The sequence below is a fragment of the Hylobates moloch genome, unplaced genomic scaffold (assembly GCF_009828535.3).
Source record: "Hylobates moloch isolate HMO894 unplaced genomic scaffold, HMol_V3 SCAFFOLD_21, whole genome shotgun sequence".
NCBI classification, from domain to species: domain Eukaryota; kingdom Metazoa; phylum Chordata; class Mammalia; order Primates; family Hylobatidae; genus Hylobates; species Hylobates moloch.
This window is the reverse complement of record NW_026652296.1, coordinates 23217668-23237949: the sequence shown is the minus strand read 5'-3', so window position 1 is coordinate 23237949 and position 20282 is coordinate 23217668. Positions and strand designations below refer to the sequence as shown.

Sequence of the window (20282 nt, the reverse complement as noted above, 5' to 3'; positions counted from 1 at the left end):
TGAAGGTAATGCTAGAGCTGGAAGGGAACTGTGGAATTATCTAATCCAACTACCTCATTTCACAGATGGGGAAACCAAGGCCCAGTGAGGGGAGGTGACCCACAGCCATCCAGCAAGTGAGTGGAAAGCATCCTTGCTGGGAAAACTCAGTGTGAGGACTTTGCCTGTCAAATCTTGACCATAAAAATATTTGGACCCTGGGTTCTAAAATAATTACATGGTGAACTTGTATATTGTTCAGGAAAGTGGCATGGTGCATAAAGAAGACAGTGAAATCAGAGGAATACAGGCCTATTTTTGCCAGTTCTTTCTGGAAGAACTGAAGTTTGTTCTCTCCTCTAAAAAATAGGGATAATCAAGAATCCAGGATGATAGAAGCAAACTCACCCAACAGACTGAGGGCAAGTCTACATAGGGTCCTCAAACCTCAAGACCTTAAATGGGGAATACCATGAGTATGTGAGACCCCCCCCCAACAAAAAGAAAGAAAGAAAGAAAAACCCTTGTAAACTGTACAGAACTGTGCCCATAGGAGAGGCTGGTCATTCTAGTACTGACCACCATGTAGGTGTCAATTCTCAATAATCCAGGCAGCCCGACTTAACTAGCCAACAGTGGTTCCTGGCCTTCTTCTATCATCTTTTTTTTTTTTTTTTGAGACAGGGTCTCGCTCTGCCACTGAGGCTGGAGTGCAGCAGCATGATCTCAGCTCACTGCAGCTCCACCTCCTGGGTTTAAGTGATTCTTATGCCTCAATCACCCGAGTAGCTGGGGTTACAGGTGCATGCCACCATGCCCAGCTAATTTTTTGTATTTTTAGTACAGATGGGGTTTTGCCATGTTGGCCAGGCTAGTCTCGAACTCCTGGCCTCAGGTGATCCACCCGCCTTGGCCTCCCAAAGTGCGGGGATTATAGGCATGAGCCACGGCACCTGGTCGCTTCTTCTATCATCAATAGCTTAACGCTGGTATTTTTCCTCTTTGATCTAATTTCCCATTTCAGTTATTTCACCCCAGCAAATATTTATTGAGCAACTCCCAGTGATGGCTTGAGAACAGATGAGGTCACCTGCCGAGTGCTAAGCCTCCCAGGTTTGGGTGGGTGGATCGTTGCATGCTTGCTATCCAAGGCTAAGCCTCTACCTGTCCATCTAGTGCCGTCCACTCTAGGCCACTTGGGACACAGGCCATCACTTATCCCTGTTTGCTGGTGGCCTTTGTCTTCTTGATGTTATGTCATTGCTTTTCAGCTTAGAGAGGTCCTCCACTCAGATACTTGTTAAACATTTTATTCCTTTCCTCCTGGTTTTTAATGGGCTCATATCTCCTATTTGGCTATTAAAAATAGCCTCGCTCTTCCCTGGCCCCTTCCCCCTCTGAACAGTGATGTGTCCCAGACTTCCAGTCCTATCTGAGAACCGGGAGCCTCCCTGGTGCCTTTGCCCCAGCTCCCTAACTGCAGGCAGCCCTCCACCTCCTTCTTCCCCTCATGACTACAGGGAAGACAAGGACAGTGGTGAAAGTGAGGCTCTGAAGGGCAACAGAATGGGACACAAATCCCAGCTCTGCCCCCCATCTTGGGCAAGTGCCCTCATCTTTTGAAGCTCTTCTGTATAGTGGGCAAAACCATGTCAACCCTAGGATGTTCTCTTAAGGTTTCAGGGAGGTATTGTTGACAAAATGCTCATCAGGGCCTGATCCAGAAAAGCACAGGCCAAATATTAGCTAAATAAAAAAAGAACAGTCCAAATGGGTCACTTCCACTCATCCACCTCTTTCCCTTTATAGTTGGAAGAGGTGACCTGTTCCTCTCATCTCCACTTCTTCCTCTTATTCTCTTCTCTTCCCATGGTGATGTGATGTCTGTCTCTATTGCTCTGCCAACCCCAAGATGGATGACAAGACCTCCTAACCGACCAACCCAACTGCCTCTTCTTGGTCGTCTTGCTGGTGCTGCTTACCACTGGAGGCTTCATATTCCTTCTAAAAACCCCTCCCTCCACACCTTCTCCCTGGGCAATCTCCTGGAATCTCAAGTGAAAGGGGCCATCTCTTCCGGGAGGACAGGTGGGCTCCTCTGGCTGGGCACCTGCAGAAGCAGAGCAGGAACACCTAGGGGTAGGGAACCAGACTGTGAAGTGCTCTGCTCCATTAACAGAGAGAATGCCACCCTTTAGGCAATAGGGAAGGACAAAGTTAAGCCAAGAGCCACAGAACATGACCTAAGCTGGTAAAGATGGCCAATGGTAGCCATTTGGTTGGTGGGTTGAAAGAGACAAGATTGAAAGCAGAGAGACATCTGGTGCAACTGTTCAGCAAGAGATGATCTGAATTAAAAGAAGGAGATGGATATAGGAAAAATCAAGGGACCGGAGAGACAGGACTAGAGGTGCAGTGGTGTCATCACGACCAGGGATCGGGAGGCCCAATCTAATCTTGCTGGTTCTGGACATCACTCATACTGCACACCCAGACTGTTAGGAGGGCACAGCTGCCAGGGCTATTAGTCACAGTAGCTGTGGTGTGTGCTATGTGCCTGTGGTCCCCAGTTCCTGTCAGTACAAAATGGAACCATATGGTGTTCATAAAAATGGCTCTGAGGGTGGAAAGAAGAACTGGATCCTATTTGGCCAGTAAGTAAAAACAAACAAAACCCAAAGCCAACCACCAAAAAGCAGCCCCCCAAATGGCCCACCCCATCTGTGAATAGTAGTCTAACCCCCACAGTATTGTAGCTGGAGTCTGGGGGTTGGACTGAGGACAGTTTTTCCCCGGAATGGTCTGAGGGAATAGGACGAAAGGACTTAAATCCCGGTGATGGGCTCATATGGGTGTGTGTGGCAGTGGGGCCCGGCTGCAGGGAGTTCTCAGACTGTTACTCTAAAGAGGACACTCATGATCTAGGAGGGAAGGAGGAGATGGAAATGGGAAAATGAGCAAGGCAGAGGACCATCTAAGATGTGATCAGAGTTCAGGAATCAAGGGCCAGCCTGGTCTAGCTGTGAACTCTTGGGCAAGTCAAGAAACCTCTCAGCAGAGCTTCGGTCAACTCTCTGTGAAACAGTGGTTCACGATCTGCACTCCTGCAAGCTCACCTGCCTGCCAGCCTATGGGGAGGAACTCATAAAAGCAGGAAAGCTGGGGAAGTCCCATATGCAGGGTTAGGGTGTGGGAAAGGTAGAGGGAGGGAAGAAGAGGGAATCCCCTTGGCTTACAAGTGACCCAGGAGTCCACCTACATTCAGATCTTACAGGGTGTCTACCACCTGGTGGGCTACTCCTTAACCACATGTGGGCTGTTGCCACAGTGAGGATGCCAGGCTGGGCAGTCTTTTTTTTTTTTTTTTGAGACGGAGTCTCGCTCTGTCGCCCAGGCTGGAGTGCAGTGGCGCAATCTCGGCTCACTGCAAGCTCCGCCTCCCGGGTTCACGCCATTCTCCTGCCTCAGCCTCTCTGAGTAGCTGGGACCACAGGCGCCCGCCATCACGCCCGGCTAATTTTTTGTATTTTTAGTAGAGTCGGGGTTTCACCGTGGTCTTGATCTCCTGACCTCGTGATCCACCCGCCTCGGCCTCCCAAAGTGCTGGGATTACAAGCGTGAGCAACCACGCCCGGCCCTGGGCAGTCTTTTATAAGGTTCTTCTCACATATCTTTGTTCAAAATACTACTCTGCAGGCTGGAAAATAATCTCTGTCACTTCAGAGTTGCCAAGAGATTTGGGAGGCGAATGGAGTTCCTTTCCTTCTAGGAAAGACTGGGCCACCCAATTACTTAGGGACTCTTAGCAATTGATTGAACCACCTATTCATCTAGCCACCAGGTCAGCCAACCAGCAGGTACTATGCCAGGCCTGGTCAGGTAGGTTCTGTGCTTGGTCAAGGAACAAAGACTAAGCCCCTTATCTTTAAGGGTTGTGCAGGGTCTTGATGACCAAGCCAAGGGATTGGGTCCATAAACAATACGGAATTACTGAAGGGCTTTTTCTGTCTTTCCTGCCTCATAGACACTTCCATGTCTTCTTTGGCTCTAAGCTAAGATCCTTGACAGTTCTGTACCCAAGAGACTTCAAGTTTATTTTTTAATCCAAAAGATCCTTTGATTAAACACTTGATTGTCTTAATACACTTTCTTTCTACCACTATCTCTAAGACTAAAATGACAAGGAGATAAATGTCACTGATGTTTCACAGAAGACAGCTTTGGAAATGTTAAAGACATCTTGGTCCAGCCCCCTCCTTGACTTATAAATGGGGAAACAGAGGCCTAGAGAAGAGTAAGGAGAGCAAAGCCACATGGAAAGTGGATGGGAATCAGCCCCAGGGCCTTAGCACCTGCCTGCCTGCCCCTTCCTTGGAGGGTCACCACTACCAGTGTGGGGCAGGAGGCTGGCAGAAGGTTTGGCTTTGGAAAAGGTGTTGAGCTGTCCAAGTACAGGCTCCACACAAGCTGCTCAGGAAAAGCAGTGAGAGGCCAGAACCACCCAGAAGATTAGTCTTTGGAGAAGACTCGTATCTAACCCTTTGGGATATTTGACAAAGCGCTCTCAAACATATGCCTCCTCTGGTTCCTCATGGGGAGGAGGCTGGACAGACAGGGGTTACCCTCCAACAGAGGGAAATCCATGGAGGGTTGCTGGGTAAACTGGTGGCTAAGTAGGGGCTCAAACTGAGGACTTTGGTCTCCCGGAAATAAGGCTATACCTTGGTGTTTTCCTTTTCAGGATACTGCCTTTGCAGAGAAGGTAAAAAATAATTAATGGACTTCACACAGAGGTCCTGAGATATGGTCTCCCAAATAATCTCTACCTAACTCCACTAAAGCCATAATAACATGGTATTATCTACCCACAAGAATGACTCTGCCCTCCCTCCTGCTGATCTGAGCTCCACAAGGAGGGCATAGTCATTCTGCACCAGCTTCTCAGAGCTTGGAAAAGAGCCTGGCAAATGCTCCTCAAATGAATGAATGAGAGGGAGAGCTGGGGGATCAGATCACATCCCTAACAGGCTGGAGCTTAGTAAGGGCCAGTGGCAGGGAGCCATAAAACAGAGGAAATAACATTTATGGAGACTGTGCCTTGGGGCAGATGCTGTGGTGGTGGTGTGTTCTCTATGTGACAGGTTAGGTATAGTCACAAAGGCAGGGAGTAAGCGCTGGGACTCCCTCAAGCCTTGCATCAAGGTTCTTCAGTCCTTCAAGTCTATCTCTGCCCAGCCTCTGAGTCCCTTTTCCAGGATCCCAAAGGGAGACCCAGGGCTTCTGTCTGAAGCCTTCAGTTGCTGCTTAGCCAGGTTTTCTTCTTTACCTCAAGCCTGCCTAACAATAGAAGTTTTTCTCAACATACTTCATTCTCCCCCTGAAGCCTGGCAAATCAAACTGTGTTCTTCCTGGGACTTTCAGGAAGATACTGGGGAGGGAGAGTTGCTGGGCTGAGACAGGCCAAGCTCCCTAGGCAGGACCATCTTCCATCAAGGAGAGCACTTCTTCAGTCATTCCTCTTTTCAGAACAGTGGTCCTTTCACACATTTTGGTACGTTGGGGAGTGAGTTTTGCATTGGATGCTAGGAGACAGGGTTCTGGCTCTACCCATCAAATGGACACAGGTGACAGCCCTTCTCTGGCCTCCTTTCCTGCAGCTATTCAATAGAAGTTGGCTTTCCTTCTATCATCTTTCACTGCTTCCTTCTCCCCAGCCTACCCTTTCTCCTGTGTCCCTGCCTCATCCACACTCACTCCTTATGTCTACTTCTCCCCACTCCCAGTGATCTAGAGAAGCCAGTAGCCTTCTCCATGGCCCTGCTACTTTCACCACTCAAATGCCATCCTGTTTCTTGCTGACAGAATCCCATCTCAAAGGCTGTTCTGACTGGGTTACTCCCCAGCTCCCATCAGATCCTCATTTGTAATGGTTCCCAGTTGGATGGAAATGAAGAGTTCTCAGGGCTGAGTTTTGGGGCCTGCCAATAGCATTTCAGCTTTAGATTCCCTCAGTATCTCCCAACAATTTGCTAGCTTTAGATAGACTGACCCCTTTATCCCAAAAAGCCTTTTTGGGTTCTGATTCTAGGGCAGCCAGATAGTGGTGGTCCTTCATTTTACTTTCATCCCAGTCTCTTTATCTGTAAGCAGAGATGCTTGATTAGATGGTAAAATAATAATAACATCTCATTTATTACTTCACTGCTCAAACCTTTATATTTGTTCTTCAGGCCTCCACCTGAAAGTCAGTCCTTTCAGGCCTACATTGGGTCCCCTCTTAGACCTTCTCTTCCAGCAGCTGACACAGTCCATGTCTGTGTATCCCTGGCATTATCTGCTCAATGTCGTGCCCTTTCCCACTGGCCTGGAGGGCTCCCTAATGGCAAGAACTGTCCACCCTGTAGTCCCAAGGCCTATTCCTGCATGGGATTCTGCCAAATACCAGCCAAATGACTGACAATGCAGGCCCCCTTGGGAGACAAGAGGAGCCCTCATGGGCCATGCCCTCTAGGAACTCAGTCACTACAGAAGGGGAAGTCTGCCTAACACTAGCAGTAGCACTCAACAGAAGGCTGCTCCAGTCAAGTAGATCTCCAGGGAGAAGAAATCCAGGGAAGCTTCCTGACAGAGGAAGTACCTGGGCTCACATGGTGCACTGACTAAAGCATAAAGCCCATGCTACCCTGAAAGTGCACTGCCACCTACTCAGAGCCCAGCTAACATCCTCAAATGGGTCCAGGAAGACCCTAGATCTTGGGAGAAAGAACTCCCAGGATATTAGGACTAGAAAAACTGTCTGCTCCAAAGACCACATTTTACCTATCTGGAAACGGGCCCATAGCAGGGCAAGGACCAGTTCCTAAAGAAGCCCAGACCTAGGCCTCGTGGGGTCTTGTGGTCACTAGGTACCATGTGGGCAACCATTTCATACTGAGCCACAGCGACCAATGGAATTGTGTGTTTTTCTAAGGCCTGCTGCCCCTACTCTTTTCCAGAAAAGGTATCTACTTTTCATTTTCCTAAAAGGCAGTTCAGGAAGAGGGGGCAGTTGCCTGGCAAGGTAGGAAGCATTGTGGGGTGACAGAATGCTGATTTGGCAGTCACTTTGGGAAGGGGTGGGCTGCAGGCTCCCTGCTGGAAAGGGCCACAAATCTTTCAGAGGGAGGCCTGTTTGTGACTCTTAAGCGGGCTTGACCTAAAACAGAAAGCTGCTTTCCGAGGGAGAGCAAAATAAGCAGTAATCTTGGCTTCATTTATCATCCAGGTGTCGCCACAGGAGAGTAGGGACACAAAAGCCTTTTTTTGTTTGTTTTGTTTTTGGAATTTGCAATTGTCTATTTTGTTAAGTCTTCCCACTAGGCTACAATCATGAGCTCCTGAAGAGTCAGGCCTGAGTCTTGCCCCTGAAATCCCCAGCAAGCCTAGTACAGGGTCTCAATGTTTGTTGAACAAACCATCCTTTCCAGGTATGAGTCTTCAGCTTGTCAAGACTTTGCAGAACCACGAAATCTATCCAGAAACACAGAAAAGAAGAATTCAGAGATAAAAGCAGAAAAGAATCAGATAAGGAAATTACCCAGCAGATATGATCAATAAAAATTTGGTTCTTTGAAAATACCTCTAAAATAGACAAATCTTTGGCAAGTTTTGAATGAAAAAAGGAATAAAGTGACAATGGGGAGACTTAAGTGAACAGGAGAAAACCATACTCAATTTTATAGCAACAAATTTAAAGTCTAGGTAGAACAGGTGATCTTCTATGAAATTACCAAAGCCCTTCACGACTGTGACTCAATAAAACCTCATGACAGCCCTGTGCCTTGGACAGGCAGTATTCCTACTATGCTTTCTAGAAGAAGGAGATTCAGAGGTGAATACCCAGCACAGGACCTGACAAACTAGCCTACACTGTCTCAAAGGTCATGGCCATGGGAGCACGTGCATATCTATAACATGGAACCACACCACTCTCGGCACTTCTAGCCATCACCTTACATCCAGCTGGTTGGACAGCCAGTCTTATTTATTTTTCCACTTGGAATGCCATAAGGGGTTTCACTATTTTTACTTCAAAAGCAGCACCATAAAAATCCTTGATGATTAGAGCTCCAGCTGTCTTAAGTTGTTTGTCAAGGGATCGGTTACTCAAATCTCCTATGGAGGGAAACAATTTCAGGCGAGAAGCCATGGGAGCTGAGAAACGCAAATGTCTCATCTCTGAAAACTTTCAGACTCCCTCCTGTTCACCGCCTGTCCTGCCCCCTGCTCCCCCTCCCCCATCCCCACCATCTGCTCTCCAGAAAGCAGATCGAATTTTCAGGCTAAGGTACTCTGGCGCCAAAGACTCAGCCCCTCCATGCTTCCCCCTGCCCCCTACCAACTCCGAAATCCAACACCACGACCCAAATGGACTGCAGCCACATAAAACCACAAAGTAAAGTTTATAAAGCTTTATTAAACATTTCAAACAGCTGTGCAACGAACACACCAAATAAAAGCTCTAGAATAGCAGTCCAAACGTTTCACAAGTATGGCCTCACAGTCCCATTCCCTAGATGGACTGCCTCCAGTTCTGTTCTCTGCCTGGCCCATCTCTCTTTCCCCTTAGGCAAGAGAGAGATGGATGGATCAGAATGAAAGGACAGGCATGCTGATCTCCAGTAGGCAGGGGCCAGGAGAAAGTCTCGTTTGCCAACACTTGTTACTGAAGCGCAGAAAAAGCAGCAAGTGACAGTCACAAAGTCTTCCTGGGTATTCTTCATAATGTACAGTCTATATGCGCAGGAACGAAGAAGCTCCTGGCAGGAGGATGATGGCCACTGCTCCCCTCTGTCTTGTCTGAACCACCTGGGAGTCCAGTGTGCTGGTCACTCTGCAATCCCCATGCTAAATAAAAACTGTAGCGGCACCTACCATATATAGCTAGCTATTGCTAAACCTCAAAATCAGAACACGTTCGATAAAGCTTCTTTAAAAGGAATATACACATGTATTTGTACACACACACGCACAGGGCACACCGAAAAATATCCAAACATCTATCAAGGGGATCATGGCTGTTATGAAACACACAGGTACTCTTCCACTCACTCAGCTGGGGACTGCCAGAACTACGTGAACACATCATACTTCAATGCTGCAGAGCATGCACGGGAGACAAAATGAGGCCCCCTCCTTGGGACAGTTGAGAAAGGCAGGAGGAAGGGCAAAGGAAGTGAGGCTGGGCGGGAAAGCATGAGCCCAGACACCCAGGTGAAAGAGCAACATCTATCTGTTGCTTTCTTTCTTAAAAATGAAGTGGAGAAAATACTGAAGATTTGTGGACAACTAACAGTCAAGACATGTTTCTGTCTAGCCTGCTGAACAAGGAAAGAAGGATGAAAAAGCGAGGCTCTCGGGCGTCAGCAATCTCTTCAAATTCGAGATAAGTGCAAAAATGAGCCCTGTCTTAGACAGGTACTCCCCAAAAAAGGAAAAGGGTAGAAGAGAAATAAAGGGAAACCAGAAGAGGGACTGAGGAGTCAGTAACATTCTGGGAAGGAAGGAGACCCTGACAAGGAGGGGTCACAGAGGTGACAATGAGACTGGCATTTTATCTGCCCCAGGTCACATTGGGGCGGTTGACCAGGATGGACCCAGACTCCTCGCAGTAATGAGGCGAGGGGGGTGGTCATGCGGCCAGCCAGGACCTAGATAGGGACAGAACACACACAACCACAAGACCACCCACGACTATAGGACTTTACAATAAAAGCACCGGTCAGTGCCATTATTCACATTATAAGGATAAAACATCACAGGCCAAAAAGGCGCCGTCAGGAATGTGACACCCGCGAGGCTGCGGGATTTGAAACTCCAATGCTTTATGACCTATGTCAATGCCTCCCCTCCCGTCTTCTGCTTCCTTGGAAAGCTAACAGGGCAGGCCGTTAGGTGCCCACAACGCCGGGATCATGCGCCGATTCTGGAAGCGGGGAATCGGAGCAGTGGTACAGGAAACAGTTTCCCCAGCAGCTATAGCAGATAAGGAACAAGGCTGCCAGGAAAACCAAGGCACAAATTGTGCAAGGCTTCCGTTCCAGGAGGAAGCTGAGCAGGTAGAAGCCCATGAACATGGAGTGGCTGAACCACAGGGCGGGGTTGAGGGGCTTGGGGATGAGGAGGACGGGCAGCAGCCACTGGAGGCAATACATGATCTCTGCCGGGCAGGGCCTTCACCAAGGCTGCCGGGCACCGCTGCAGGAACCGACCTAATGGGAGCCAGCGGGCGCAGGCGGCTGCCCTCCGCTTTCTTCAACCCTCACTCTCCAGGAGCTGAGCCGCTGTGCTCTCTGGCTGTCAGCCCGGGATCACCAAGGCAGCAGGGATCCTGAAGAGAAAAGTCAACACAACAGACAAACAGACAAAGAACAGACAGACAGACAAAAAAAAAAAAAAAAGAAAACAAAAAAAAAAAAAACAGGAACAGAATGTATACTTATTTGGGAAAATGGATCATGGTTAACAACAGCAAATGTGAAATGCCCTTTCCTCCCTGCCCACCCGTGAAAGTTCTACTCCTCTCCAAGTCACTAATTCGGGAAGCTTCCTGGGATGTCTCCCCGGGGCTTCTCCTGGGGGATCGGGGAGAGGGCTCTTTGGCACGGTTTCACACAGTGGACTGGCTTTGCCTGGGCCCTGCCCAGCAGAGATCATGTATCGCCTCCTGGGGCTGCAGCCCGTCCTCAAGGGGCCCAGACCTCACAATACCGCCCAGTGGTTGCCAAAGGACGACCAAGGGCTCCCTGCTGTGCCCCCACATGGTAAGGACAGGGTTCTGTATCTAGCATCTCTCACAGCCATAGGTGCTCAGGCACTGAGTGCAGAGTTAAAGCTGTTAGCGGGGCACTGCCGGCCACCAGACCACAGGCAAAGGATCCTGAGGCAGCTACAGCCTCGAAATATTTTAAGATGGCAGCCTAGGCTAAGCTTGCCTTTTTCAAATAGCCCGGCGTCACTTTGCCAGAATCTGCCAACTTCTCCGAAAGTCAATGTAGAAAAAAAGTCACTATGCTACTTTGTCCAAACTGAAGTCGCTTGGATCATTACACCTCCATCTGCTGCTGGCACTATATAGAACCTGGCCTCTGGGAGCTTTTAATGAAAGTTAATTTTCTATCCACATAGGGGCAAATGCCAATTGGCCTCTGGGCCAGGCAGCTTGCTGGAAAGAGGTGCTTTCGGCTGGCCACCGGTGCGCGGGGACCACACTCACAAACCGCATTCCGGTCTTCCCGCCCGCAAAATCCGCGCTGTGCGAGGGACCCACAAGACTGGAGGTCTGAAAGGGACCCGCCTCACTTGGAAACGGGGCTGCGGTAGCCACAACCCTCCGGTAGCGGTAGCTTAACCCCGTTCGGTGATCTAGCCGCCCAGCGCAACGGGTACAAAGAACCCCACTGGCTAAGGCCGACCTACCAGGGCTTGGGGGAGGGGAGCGGAAGACAGAGGTCGAAACGACCTGTCCAGCAGAAAACTATCCCCGAGCATATTCCAATCACTTCTCCGTAGAGCTCATTCCTTCCGCGCATACGAAGGGCGCCAATCCTTTCTGTATCCCTCCCACAGATACCGGGTGACTACTGCTTTTGCGCCCAAAGCGCAGTGCCCTGGTTCAGCTCCCTACGGTAGCGACCTCCACTGCAGATTCTCATCTCCTCGCTACCGTAAGAGAGATGTAAAGAATCAGACGGGTTACGCGCTCAGGGACCCCCATGAAGCAGAGGACCTAGGCTTAAAACTCATTCAGTATTAGGAAAAGAGCGCCGAGCACGGGCCTATTATGCCAAAGCTTCTGAAAGGGGCACTACGTTTTTTGCTCTATGGGGCAAATGACCCCTCCCTAATTTCGGTTTTCCATCCATCCCCAAGGTAGGCTCTGGAGTGGCACCGGAGACTGAGCTCAAATTTGCAGGCCAGGGACTGGGGAGAAGGGCGCCACACTAAGAGACCTGCACCCCCATCCTCGCCCTGTACTCTACCCAGAGTCGTGGTACCCCTCCATTTTAAAGCAAAATCCAAAAGCAAGCACGGCGGAATCTTCTGGAAGGGGGCTAAGATGGAACTCAGGAGGCGGGGGTCGGTATGGAAAGAGCAGATGGATTATTTTTTTCCTCTCCTGGCGAATGAGGAGCGCCCCCAGCCACCCCTCCTCATAAACACCCCCCAAGGCGCGCATGCGCACTTAGGTGGCGGGCGGGTACTTAAGGCGCGGCCACCGCGGCTGCGGCAGTGCGCCCAACAGCGGACTCCGAGACCAGCGGATCTCGGCAAACCCTCTCTCGACCACCCACCTACCACTCTTGGAACCATGGCGGCAGTGGCGGCAGCCTCGGCTGAACTGCTTATCATCGGCTGGTACATCTTCCGCGTGCTGCTGCAGGTAAGTCTGCCGGGGTTTCGGGTGGGAGAGGGTTCCCAACTCGCGCCCCTAGAACCCGCAAGACCGCGTTGCGATTGCCGCTTCCCGGACCCGTCCTATTCCGATTGCCGCGATCCCTGCCTGCCCAAGTGCCACTGCCGGCACCGCGCGCCCCCTGCCCATTCCCTGCGCCGTCCTCCTCGCGCTGACCCTCCCTAGTGCGCCCGCGCCTGTCCGGGAACAAAGACTCGGGGCGCGGCGGGCGACCGCTGCGGACGATCACCCAGGCATTTAGCGACCTACGCGGTAAGAAAAACCCGCTACACCCGGACTCGACCCCAGGAGGGAGGCGGGGCACTACTGTGTTGCAAGACTTTACAGCTCGCAGAGTGAAAATTTTCCACCTTAAAAAATTGCGCATTGCGGAGAAATTTTATTTAAAAAAACATATAGCGCTTGCGGGGGTGGAACAAAAAATAAGTTAGAAAAAGGCACTTCTCAGAAAAAAATAAAAATTACTTCGCAAAAAAAAAAAACCCTACAACGAATAAAAGTAGTTCACAGGAAAACAGAAAAACGCGCATTGCAGGAAAAATAAATCGGAGAAAAGCACTTGGCAGAAAAAAATGCATTAGATTAAAAACGCACTGCAGAAAAAAATTAGACAAGGGAGCTAACGGAAAAAAATGAATCGGGCAAAAACGCTTTAAAGAAAAAAATCAGAGGAAAAAGCCCCTCGAGAGAAAAATAGAAGGGGAAAAAAAGCGCTTCCAAAAAAGGACAATTGCTTTACGAAAAAAAAAAATCAAAAAGAGGCAAAAGCGCTTTGTGTAAAAAGAGATAACTCAGAAGAAAGCGCTTTGCCCATAAAATCATTTACCCTAAAAGCTCCCTTTGCAGGAAGAATTCCCTGCTAAGGGAATCCTTTGCCAAAGGAATCGCATATTTCCTTCAAGGTGTTCCTGGAATGCTGCATTTACTGGGTAGGATTCGCTTTTCGAAATCCTCCAGGGACACAGCCCATTGCGAGAAGTGAGGTATACCTAAGTTGTGGGTCCAATCAGCTTGCCGCCATGCAGCTCTCAGCACAGTTGGAAAAGCTCCAGCTGCCCTGACTCGTGGACAAGCTGCGCCCGCGCCCGCCTCTCCAGCCTACGCTGGATGGGCGGGCGGGGCAGGGGGTGGGGCGGGGGTGGGCACGGCAGCACTACAGACATGCTGTGGGTGCTCTCCACTAAGGGTGGGTCTTGGGTTTCTCGCCACAGGTGTTCAGGTACTCCCTGCAGAAGCTGGCGTACACGGTGTCGCGGACCGGGCGGCAGGTGTTGGGGGAGCGCAGGCAGCGAGCCCCCAACTGAGGCCCCAGCTCCCAGCCCTGGGCGGCCGTATCATCAGGTGCTCCTGTGCATCTCGGCCAGCACGGGAGCCAGTGCCGCACAGGAATGTGGGGTCCCCTGTGTTCCCTCGCCAGAGGAGCACTTGGCAAGGTCAGTGAGGGGCCAGTAGACCCCCGGAGAAGCAGTACCGACAATGACGAAGATACCAGATCCCTTCCCAACCCCTTTGCACCGGTCCCACTAAGGGGCAGGGTCGAGAGAGGAGGGGGGATAGGGGGAGCAGACCCCTGAGATCTGGGCATAGGCACCGCATTCTGATCTGGACAAAGTCGGGACAGCACCATCCCAGCCCCGAAGCCAGGGCCATGCCAGCAGGCCCCACCATGGAAATCAAAACACCATACCAGCCAGCAGAATGGACATTCTGACATCGCCAGCCGAAGCCCTGAATCTTGGTGCAGCACCAACCGCGTGCCTGTGTGGCGGGACTGGAGGGCACAGTTGAGGAAGGAGGGTGGTTAAGAAATACAGTGGGGCCCTCTCGCTGTCCCTTGCCCAGGGCACTTGCATTCCAGCCTTGCTGCATTTGCTCCCTCGATTCCCCTTTCCTCCTCACTGCCTCCCAAGCTCACCCTACTCCAAAATAATGTGTCACTTGATTTGGAACTATTCAAGCAGTAAAAGTAAATGAATCTCACCTTTACTAAAACACTTTCTCTGAACCCCCCTTGCCCCTCACTGATCTTGCTTTTCCCTGGTCTCACGCAGTTGTGGTCAATATTGTGGTAATCGCTAATTGTACTGATTGTTTAAGTGTGCATTAGTTGTGTCTCCCCAGCTAGATTGTAAGCTCCTGGAGGACAGGGACCACCTCTACAAAAAATAAAAAAAGTACCTCCCCTGTCTCGCACAGTGTCCCAGGACCCTGCGGTGCAGTGGAGGCGCACCAAAACTTTGTCTCTTGTGATTTCTTTAGCGGCATCAACATACACTTCTAAGACTCAGCTGATGTGCCCATTGTGGAATAGGCACACTGCTTGGTAGGGAGGAAAAGGAGGGCCATCAAAATTGCAATAAGCTGGGCCCCTCACACACGCAACCCCATCTCAATGCTGTCCTGTGATAAAGGACCATTTCCCCCTCTCCCCAAAGAGAAAGGCTGACATCTTCACTTGTGGTCCTGGAATAAGGGACCACTTCCCCCTCCCCAAAGGGATAGGTGCTTTACTTGTGGTCTTAGGATAAGGGGCCAAAGCAGGTAATCACTTTGGGAAAGATGAGAGGAGGGGAAAAAGGTGGGAGTAGCCCTCCAAAGAGGTACTAGGGACCAAGGGGGTGACTTCAGAACACAAAGCCTTACTTCAGGTCTCCATCCAGGAGCCCCAAAGAAATGAGTACTGGGCAGGGTGGACAGTCGCTTAGACAATGAGTATGGGATAAGAGGTGCAGCGTGGTACCTTCTCCACCCAGCTTAATGCTGCAGGCCCCATATCCACCAGGAGCACTACAAAGACAATCTGCCTGGCCTTGCTACTCTGCAGGGTCTCCTGGCCCCACCTCACCCCAGAAACCTCTCTCCCCAATACTGGGTTTCTGCTTTTCCCAGCACCAGCCTCCTTATTCTTAGGGATGCTTACCAGGTCCCTGGCCCTGGGCTCTCCCCTGCCATCACGTCAGGGTGGGCAGTGCTCGGCCTCGGACTTGTCTTCCTCTCCCACTCCCCAGTGAGTCAGGGCTCTTTCTACACGGGGTCAGCTGACTGTCTCACCAAATGGCCCTGCCGCCTGTTCAGCCTTGTCTCTGGCTTTATGTGTCCCTGTCACTACACACCTGTTGCTGGGTCAACACCAACGGAGGGAGTTGGAGGGCCATAAATCTCTCTTCTTGCCACTTCTTCGAATCCCTTAGTCACAGCTGTCACAAATACTTCTGGAGCACAAACTACCTTGCCCTCTTAAGCCTGATCATGTTTCCCTCCCCAAAGCAAGCCCTTATGTTTCTTAGCCCAATCACCAGCACCTCTAAAGGCATCTAAAACTTCATTAGGCATCAGAGAATTATAGGGGTGGGGAGGTGCAGATCCCGGTTCTGGTCTTGGCTTTGCTATCAATCAGCCTAGGGAACCTGGACATGTCACCTTATACCCTTCATCTTCAGTTTCCCTCTCGAAGAGGGCCTCTGAGATGCCAGTGAACCCTAACATGCTAGAAACTGCTGTCGCAGTGGCAATCAGGACTCATCAGGACTCGGAGAGGATGTGCAATCTGAGACTTCATCTTTCTTAGGCTGGGTGGCTATAGCTGCTACCATAGCCTGAAGGTGAGGCAGGTCTCCTCTCGCCCCAGTGTGACTCATCAGCAGGCAATGCCCACACCTCCTCCCTTCTGAACCCCATATCTTGGCAGGCCTCAAAACTGGGAGTTTCTGTGGTTTTCCACACGAATCCCACAGAATCATGAACATACCGACATGTGTTCTCCATGAAGGCTGACCCTCCCTTCAGAGCTTTTGAGGGGTATGCCCATAGCCCCACTGCCCCTGATGCTCTAACCTCAGCCCAAGTGACAAGGTAGCAGATCTCAGGGAGGTGGGCCAAAGGAGCATGGTAAGAGCTGGCTGCTCTGGACACAGCACCTCCTGTGCCCCCACTTAGAAAACAAGAGGCTGCTGGTAGCCCCAGAGCTTTCCATATCATCTTGGCAAAGCCCTTTTCCTCCATCCATCCATCAGCAGGGCTGTGAGTGTGGCAAGGTGAGATGACAGATTTCCAGGCGAGGGCTGCCCTGGTGGCCTGCACCTGCATGTGTGGGCTTCAATGTGCAATGTCCACTCCCCATTTGCATCCTCCACCCACAACACCTCATGTTCTGGCAGCAAACTTAACCCAACAGAGAAGACAGTGCATTCACTTTCCATCCAGTGCAATGCCATGCAATGCCTAGATGGTCCAAACACACCTTGTTTATAAAATTTTTTCCACAAACTATACCATTAAACATTTTATTCTGATAGAGAGCAATGCGAAGAATTGAAAATGACTAGTGTTTTACTGCACAGCCCTTAGTCACAGTGCTGAATGTCCCCTTTGCCTAAACCATCATTGCTCCCAGAAGACTTTGCCCCCACAAGGCCAAGGACACAGCAGATCTGTTGGGAAGGAATTGGGAATGGCTCTGTGGGACTCCATCAACAGGTGAGAGACCCTTGAGACTAATGCTCCAGAATGTTAGTTTCTTAGCCTAACCAGCTGAAGTTAAGTCCAGAGGTGTTTAGGTACCATAACTTTTAGGGATGCAGGGTGCCATGTGACACTGTTACCTTTATCTGTGGAATATTTGAATTGTTACTGAAGGAAGGGATGTCTGCTGCCAGGGAAGGGCAGGGGCAAGTTCCTTGAGCTTGGGCAACAGATTACTGTTGGATCGGGGAGCAGGTTTGCTGTGAGCCATTTACTAGATATCTATTTTGAAATGTGTATCTCCTCAGGAGCCAACACCCCAAAGGGAGATTCTGAATTTGCAGTTAACTTCCCCCCCCCCGCCCCCACCCCCCCAGAGATTTAAACGTGTGCACTCATGCACACACACAAAACACTAGTCAAACAACAATCTCTTTTCCCCTGTTGACCTCTGACTTCCTCTATATGCCCCAGAGACATGTTGTCACCATCTTCCCTGGGAGTGATCCTGTTTATCCTCCCCTCCGGGACTTGCCCTCCCACAGGGCCCATGCCCCAGCAGGATCCAGATTCCTGAGCATTTCCAGAGCAGGAAGTCAAGAGAGGCAGGCAACGCGTGGTTCTTGGTATATCGCACAGGGACAGGCTTGAAATGGAATGCATGTGTTTCAAAGATAGGAGAACAACAACAAAAAAAGACAGCCTAACCCAGATTCCTCTTTGAAACAACATATTACAGATTAAAGGTTAAACTGTTTTTGGCAGCAACTCTAACAAGACTAATTTCAGATATGGAATTGACCTGGTCACTGGAAACCGACCAGGCTTCCCGTGATCAAATCTTTTAACAGATTTGCTTGACATTAACTAGTCTGATTTAAAACAAACAAGCAAACAAGATCTAACACTTGGCATTAGCACTTAAGCTGGAACTTTTTTTTGGTCCCAGCTTTGGTGTTGCCGTCCAGAAGGCTGACGGGATGACTGGACCATGTCAGGCAGGGCAGAGAAGCCGTCCCCAACACACCAGTTCCCTGAAAGGGATAGACGATCCAAACCTATAAACAGAAAGGCTGTTTTTTTCCGAGGACAGACCCCAGTCGCCCAACATTTAGCTCTGAAATGGGACACAGAGGCCTGTAAGGAAACTAAAGGAGATTTGGAAAGGGGAAGGAAAAAACAACTGTCCCCCATCCCCCATGCTTCCTTTCCAGGCCATTAGTGCGCCAGGCATTCCGTTCCTTCAGCTGCCCTTGAGGGCCACTCCCCACGTCTATAGAAGGAAAGGGAAGGGATGTCCACCCTTGATGTAAAGTTGGAGGGAGTAAGAAGCGCCCGCGACTCGTAGCAGAGCGTCAGCCTATCACCCCAGACACCGAAGCGGAGCCTCAGGAGACCCTCTCTCCCCTCACCCCTACCCCCCCCCCCCCCCAAAAAAAACAACTAAAGAAACGCAACTACACTGATGGGGACAGAGTGACAGGCCTCTCACAAGCTGGGCACCCTGCCGTGGAACCCGGGGCCGCACAGATGGTGGGCGCGCTCCCCAGCCCCGTGTCCCCGGCTCTGCCTGTCTCATCCTGCAAGGGCGCTGACCTTGGACAAGGCCAGAGCCAGCACCCAGGAGTACTATGGCCCACCCCCGGGCTGGGAAGGGACCCCTAAGGCCCAGGCTAGGTCCAATCACGGCAATCACCTGAAGGCGGACAGGGGCGCCCTGCCTTCCCGGGGTATGCGGAAGGAAAACCCCAGTGACGGGGACCCGGCGACGCCTAAGGTGACCCAGAAGAGATAATATGGCGGCGCGGCCGCACGGAGGGCCTCTCATCCCGCCCCAAGCAGGTTGACGCCACGGTACCTGCAAGCCCTGCCATGGCGCCGCCGCCACTGTCGCCGTCTGCCGCAGCCTGCCTCCACCTCAGCTCGCCACCGACGCCGCAGGAAGCCGGGGAGACGCCCCCTTAGTCTTCTAGTCGAGCCGGCCGAGGACCCATCCTGGGATCGGGCTGCCTACCGCAGACGCCTGATCACACGGCCCGAAGAGGGGGGCTCACCTTCGCCCCATTTCCCGTAAATATCCTCCACAGACCACCCTTGAGGACTTTGTACGCAATTTTACAAAACTCTGGGAGCGCCGAGGTCCTCAAGCCCGAATAATTTTTATCAGGCGCAGTGTGGACAGCCCCGAAGCGCGGCCGGGTCCCCTCATGCATATGCAGCAGATTGTGATCTTTACTCCGTGAGCGCCGGGCGGGCCGGGTTGTGTTCCTGTTGGTGAACCTGCGTCGTTCTTGCCCGCGTGGATGGTCCGTGGACTCGAGGAAAACTTTCTCGTGGCTCAAAGTCCACTCCTTCCCTAGCTTCTCATCATGCAGCCAAGGCTCAGGAGCTGAAAGGTCCGGGCTCAGAACTTGGGACTGCCTTGGGTCAGGCCCCGACTCCCCCACTTGCCCGGTACCTTGGGCCAGCGAGCCCCTCGCCCACCCCGACCCGGCTTCTGATGAAATGCCCACCTTAGGGCTTTTATGAGGCTTGAATGAGTCCGTGTAGTCATGTATTAGCTAATTAAGCATATTCCTTGGGCGCTTACTGTACCCCAGCGCAGTGCTAAGGGCAGGTAGAGTGGGTGACCTGGGTCTGTTCCTGACCTCAAGGCGCTGCCAGTCTAATGGCGGGTAGGCGGGGAGACAGTCGTATAATCACTGTATATCAGTGACTTTAATCAATACATAATTACACATCATGGGAAGTGCTGTGAGAAGAAGTAGAGAGTGTTAGGAGAAATTAATGGAGTCCTAATGTAGGGAGAGGGTGGAACCTCCTTGGGAAGATGGCATTTAGGTTGAGAAACCAAGGACGATTAGGGCAAGAGTGAGAGGGGAAATGTTCTAGGCAGAAAGAACATTTGTTCCAGATGTGGAGCTGGGAAGGGGCAGAGGTAGGGTGAGGTGAGCACGGCAGAAAACAGGTCAGCTACATACTGAATTTGGCTTTTCTCTTGAGAGTCAGGGGAAGCCACTTTCATCAGGAAAAGGATAGCAAATTTGGGTTTCTGAAAGGCCACCCAGGCCGCGTGGCTTGGAAAGCACTCAGGAGTGGGTGTAGGCAGACCAGTTAGGAGGTGGTTGCAGCTTTCCAGACAAAAGCTTATGCTGACTCAGACAGGGTGGTGGCTTGGGGAGGTGAAGGGTGGAAGATTGGACGTGGGTAGATGTGGAGGCATTGGCAATAACTCCTCGCTAGGTTTTAGCCTTGAGTAAATGAAAGGGTAAAAGAGTCCTTGGCCAAGACGAGAAAGCCTGAAAGAGGAACAGACTGAGGGGGAAGATCAAGTTCGGCTTTGAGAAGTTGTTTGAAATGTCTGGGCAACATGCAGGCAGAGAGGGTG

General features: G+C 51.0%; 2 protein-coding genes across 6 annotated transcripts; one reads left to right on the top strand and one right to left on the bottom strand.

Moving 5' to 3' along the window:
• Positions 1 to 5: 5 nt before the first annotated feature.
• On the bottom strand, positions 6 to 18887 carry BLCAP (BLCAP apoptosis inducing factor). 3 transcript variants are annotated; one of them, XR_009211463.1, is made up of 4 exons: positions 18753 to 18887; positions 10230 to 10348; positions 6029 to 6119; positions 6 to 2089 (listed from the first exon to the last, which is right to left on the bottom strand). XR_009211463.1 is itself a non-coding variant. In XM_032141820.2 (2 exons), exon 2 carries the CDS (start codon positions 10170 to 10172, stop codon positions 9909 to 9911), a length of 264 nt encoding a protein of 87 aa, XP_031997711.1. In that variant the 5' UTR covers positions 10173 to 10348; positions 18753 to 18873; the 3' UTR covers positions 8415 to 9908. The 3 variants fall into 3 exon arrangements, 1 of the variants encoding a protein (XP_031997711.1); XR_009211462.1 differs by having other exon boundaries at positions 6 to 6119; positions 18753 to 18874; XM_032141820.2 differs by lacking the exons at positions 6 to 2089; positions 6029 to 6119 and having other exon boundaries at positions 8415 to 10348; positions 18753 to 18873.
• Positions 11933 to 14668, top strand: NNAT (neuronatin). 3 transcript variants are annotated; one of them, XM_032141817.2, is made up of 3 exons: positions 11933 to 12400; positions 13336 to 13416; positions 13645 to 14668. In XM_032141817.2, exons 1-3 carry the CDS (start codon positions 12077 to 12079, stop codon positions 13735 to 13737), a joined length of 498 nt encoding a protein of 165 aa, XP_031997708.1. In that variant the 5' UTR covers positions 11933 to 12076; the 3' UTR covers positions 13738 to 14668. The 3 variants fall into 3 exon arrangements, with proteins under 3 accessions (XP_031997708.1, XP_031997710.1, XP_031997709.1); XM_032141819.2 differs by having other exon boundaries at positions 13336 to 13411; positions 13645 to 14612; XM_032141818.2 differs by lacking the exon at positions 13336 to 13416.
• Positions 18888 to 20282: the final 1395 nt, after the last annotated feature.

Bases quoted from the DNA above. Each gene is read 5' to 3' on its own strand.
- BLCAP (XM_032141820.2), bottom strand. From the start codon at position 10,172: ATGTATTGCCTCCAGTGGCTGCTGCCCGTCCTCCTCATCCCCAAGCCC.
- NNAT (XM_032141819.2), top strand. From the start codon at position 12,077: ATGGAACTCAGGAGGCGGGGGTCGGTATGGAAAGAGCAGATGGATTAT. The intron at 12,401-13,335 runs GTAAGTCTGCCG...ATTTCCTTCAAG, and splicing joins TCTTCCGCGTGCTGCTGCAG to GTGTTCCTGGAATGCTGCAT. The intron at 13,412-13,644 runs GTGAGGTATACC...TTCTCGCCACAG, and splicing joins GACACAGCCCATTGCGAGAA to GTGTTCAGGTACTCCCTGCA.